A 3,426-nucleotide genomic window follows, 5' to 3' on the forward strand; every position below is an offset into this window, starting at 1 on the left:
ACTCAAAGTCAAAAATAGTTAACATTTTAACATGAATTTAAACTAGAATTTTATAGTTTTGAAGTAAAATGAACAATTTTAGACAACTATGTTAAAAATGATCTTTATATTTATGATTTTAGTCTATAGTTACACATATAATTATTAAAATTTAATATTTAAATGTATACAGTACAATCCGATTAATCTCCGATTAATCCCCGAATTGTCGATTAATCCTTCCAAAGTCTCGACCAATTAATCTCCGAATAGCAAATTTTGCAACCTTGTTTATACCCATTACTCGTATTAAACATTGAATTGAACAGAATAATAGTACTCCATAGAAACGAATCTCAAAAGCAAATTTTTACAAGGTACCAGAAGAAAAAACAATTGCTTTTACTAATACTAGATTCCTAGATCAACAAACATAATTAAAAATTTCGCCCTCGTACATAACGTTCTTACATTTTTTACCCCCTAATGATACAAGGTCAATATCGTAATTTCCCCTTTACCACACTGCGATTTCTTGTTTTCCCTGGAAAAGGGGACTGCCAAAAGCAAATTCCCCACTGTCTCGATTTTCAATAGTCAAAATCCTCGAAGAAAGTTATTCTTTTTCCCAAAGCAAAAGAATATTAAATCCAAAAAGTACCCTTACAACAACTTGTACATTATGCACCGACACTTGCACCTTATATTGGATTTGTATATTCCAGCTCTGAAAAATAAATAAAAAGCTAACCCAAGAAAAAGAACAAGAGCATGACAAAATAAATGGTGGCACTAAATGGTTGTGTACATGTTGAACCACCCATAGCTAAACCAGCTAACCATGATCCATTTGCCTCAAGTGCTTCGGATCCGGATCCGGATCCAGACCCTGACACTGAACCAGTCCCGGTTTCGGAATCAGAACTTGACCCGGATGCCGAACCCGATCCGGTTTCTGAACCATAGCTTGACCCATATCCAGAGTATGTACCCGACCCCGAAATATTGCCGTCACCACCGTCAGGTGTGATGTTGGTGTTATCATCAGTGGTGGGAGTTGCTGGAGGTGACGTGTCACGCGAAGATTTCTGACTGTAAAATCAATAGGCAATATGGAAATAAATTAATTGGTTGCTCATTTTCACAAAATCTTGTAACAATATAGTTGTACATTTATTCTTTAAAGAAATAGAAATAGATATTCTTATATAAACAAAAATTGTACTGTACTATGCAAACATAACATTTGCATAGGATGCTCTTTCGCAAACATAACATCCTGTATTTAGAAAAGCACAGCGTAGCATAAAACATGGAAAAATAAACTAATATACGTAATACCATTGAGTTGAATGCTAGTGCTTGTAACAATATTTATGTTAAAAGACTTTAATTTTTTAATATCCAAGAAATATTATAGTATAATATAAAATTTCCTTTTTTTATAGTAGTAAAAATTGAACTTTACCAAATGAATATGAATTGCAAGAAAAAACAAAACACTTCGTTACAAAAGATAACATAATAATAAAAAACAAGACATGAAAATGAAATGATGTAACGTTACACTATGTTTTATTTAACGTTTAAAGTGTTTGATAGTTTCAAAAATATGAGTATCGGCATGTACATGTTAATTCTGTGTTGACTTTGTCACTATATTCAGCGGTCCCCGGTAGGTCACTGGAGTTTGGCGAAACACCATCACCCATTTCCCCCTAGCATGCAAGGCTCGATAATCGAACCTGCATTGTCATTGTTGACATCTTCCCATGCGTGGGACCGAGAGATCATTTAGGCCCGATAAAAATGGTTTTTGATTCAATTATTTGAAAAATTCTCACCTAGTGGGAATCGAACCCACTCCTCCCCAAGGTGTATAATTATTAAAGCACAACGTACACGTATTTTATAATGAAATAGTACCAGTGGAAAAGACGTTACTAACCTTGGCATAGACGGACAAAACGTCACCGTATAATCACCTCCGGCACAAGTGAACGTACTAGTTGGATCATCATACGCATAGCTATACGATCTAGGGCAAACCGACTTAAACATCTGCGAATACACCGATGGTTTACAAGTGGCGGGTGTATTATACGCGCCACTACAACAATACTCCGGACTCCCAAACGCTTCACAAGCGCTCCTACACCCCTGACCCGACTCGACCCGGAGCTCACTCGGGCACTGCTGGTTCAAATCATTAACACACCCGGTTGTTTCACATAAACCCGACCCACCCGAAACCTCAACAATCATTGCAATATTGTATCCATCTACTAAGCTGACGTCATAAAAGTCCGACCCGCCAGTACCCAATGTGAACTCTGCTAGTGTCGCCGGCGGCGCGGCTCCGGCTCCGTTGCATTCGACGTCACCGGAACCACAGTCGCCGGTCTGGCAGGACCCTGAACCGGATCTGTCGAAATTGCAGCCAGTTCGACCCCAGAACCGGCCGGACCAGCCGGTCGGAGCTTGAAATGAACGGGAGCTTTCTTCCGGGAGCTCGAAACCGGTGGTGTCGAGTGATGGGCTTCCGGCATTGGCGAGTATACCAGGCCAAACTGTGTAATCACATTTGTTGACAAATGTGAATGTAGCTCCAAATACACCTGCAGAAGTGTGAAAAATGATAAAGATTACATTTTTAATGTGCAAATCACAAAAGTGAAGTAAACCCGGTTGTAATCAACAACAATAAACAAAACCCAGATGGGTATTTTAATTTATTTGATTTTTTATTAAAAGAATGTATAAAAAGTCTTGAATTACCTTTCGAAAGTAATGAGAAAGCAATAAAGATGGTGAAAAAATGAGTGATAGAGTAAGAAGAAGAAAAAGAAGAGAGTAGATCCATGTAAATAAAATTAAAATGTAATATTAATATTTAAATTTGTGGTTGTTGCAATTGAGATGATTTTGGAGTTTAGTTTTTGTGGTCTATTGAAATTGTAGAAAAGGTAAAGGTTGTACTATTGTGGTGGTGGTTTAGTGTGGTGGTGGTTGGTTGCGGTGGAAGAGTAGGATAGAAAGTGAAGAGAGTATAACCGTTAGTCACCACCCGCAAAAGAGACTGAAACAAAATTTTTTTCTTTCCTCTTTTCAGTTTTTGCTTCAGTGATGAAATGCGGTTATAAAGACACTCGTGTTAATATTTGTTCATAACCCTAATTACTCTCTAATTTGTTTATTCTAATGCCTGAAAAAGTGCATCCAAACACCCCTCAAGTCTTATATCCTCTTGTTAAAATAGATAAAAAGTTTTATGTACTGGATACTGGATACTGGATAATTAATAACATTAATAACAATAAAAGACAGTCCTTATGTTTGGAAATTATTTCTATATGGTCGAAAAGTTGATCCAAACACCCCTTTTGCTTTCTAAGCTTTGATATATCATCACACCACAAATGTTTGAAAACTCGACCGTAATTAAGG

The 3,426-nt window shown here is 37.0% G+C and overlaps 1 protein-coding gene across 1 annotated transcript; it reads right to left on the reverse strand.

Moving 5' to 3' along the window:
- Nucleotides 1-361: 361 nt before the first annotated feature.
- Nucleotides 362-3,051, reverse strand: LOC139873640 (thaumatin-like protein 1). The gene is made up of 3 exons (XM_071861579.1): nt 2,758-3,051; nt 1,928-2,597; nt 362-1,071 (listed from the first exon to the last, which is right to left on the reverse strand). The coding sequence occupies exons 1-3, from the start codon at nt 2,840-2,842 to the stop codon at nt 726-728; spliced, it is 1,101 nt and encodes a 366-aa protein (XP_071717680.1). The 5' UTR covers nt 2,843-3,051; the 3' UTR covers nt 362-725.
- Nucleotides 3,052-3,426: the final 375 nt, after the last annotated feature.

The sequence above is a fragment of the Rutidosis leptorrhynchoides genome, chromosome 10, assembly GCF_046630445.1.
Source record: "Rutidosis leptorrhynchoides isolate AG116_Rl617_1_P2 chromosome 10, CSIRO_AGI_Rlap_v1, whole genome shotgun sequence".
Lineage (NCBI taxonomy): Eukaryota > Viridiplantae > Streptophyta > Magnoliopsida > Asterales > Asteraceae > Rutidosis > Rutidosis leptorrhynchoides.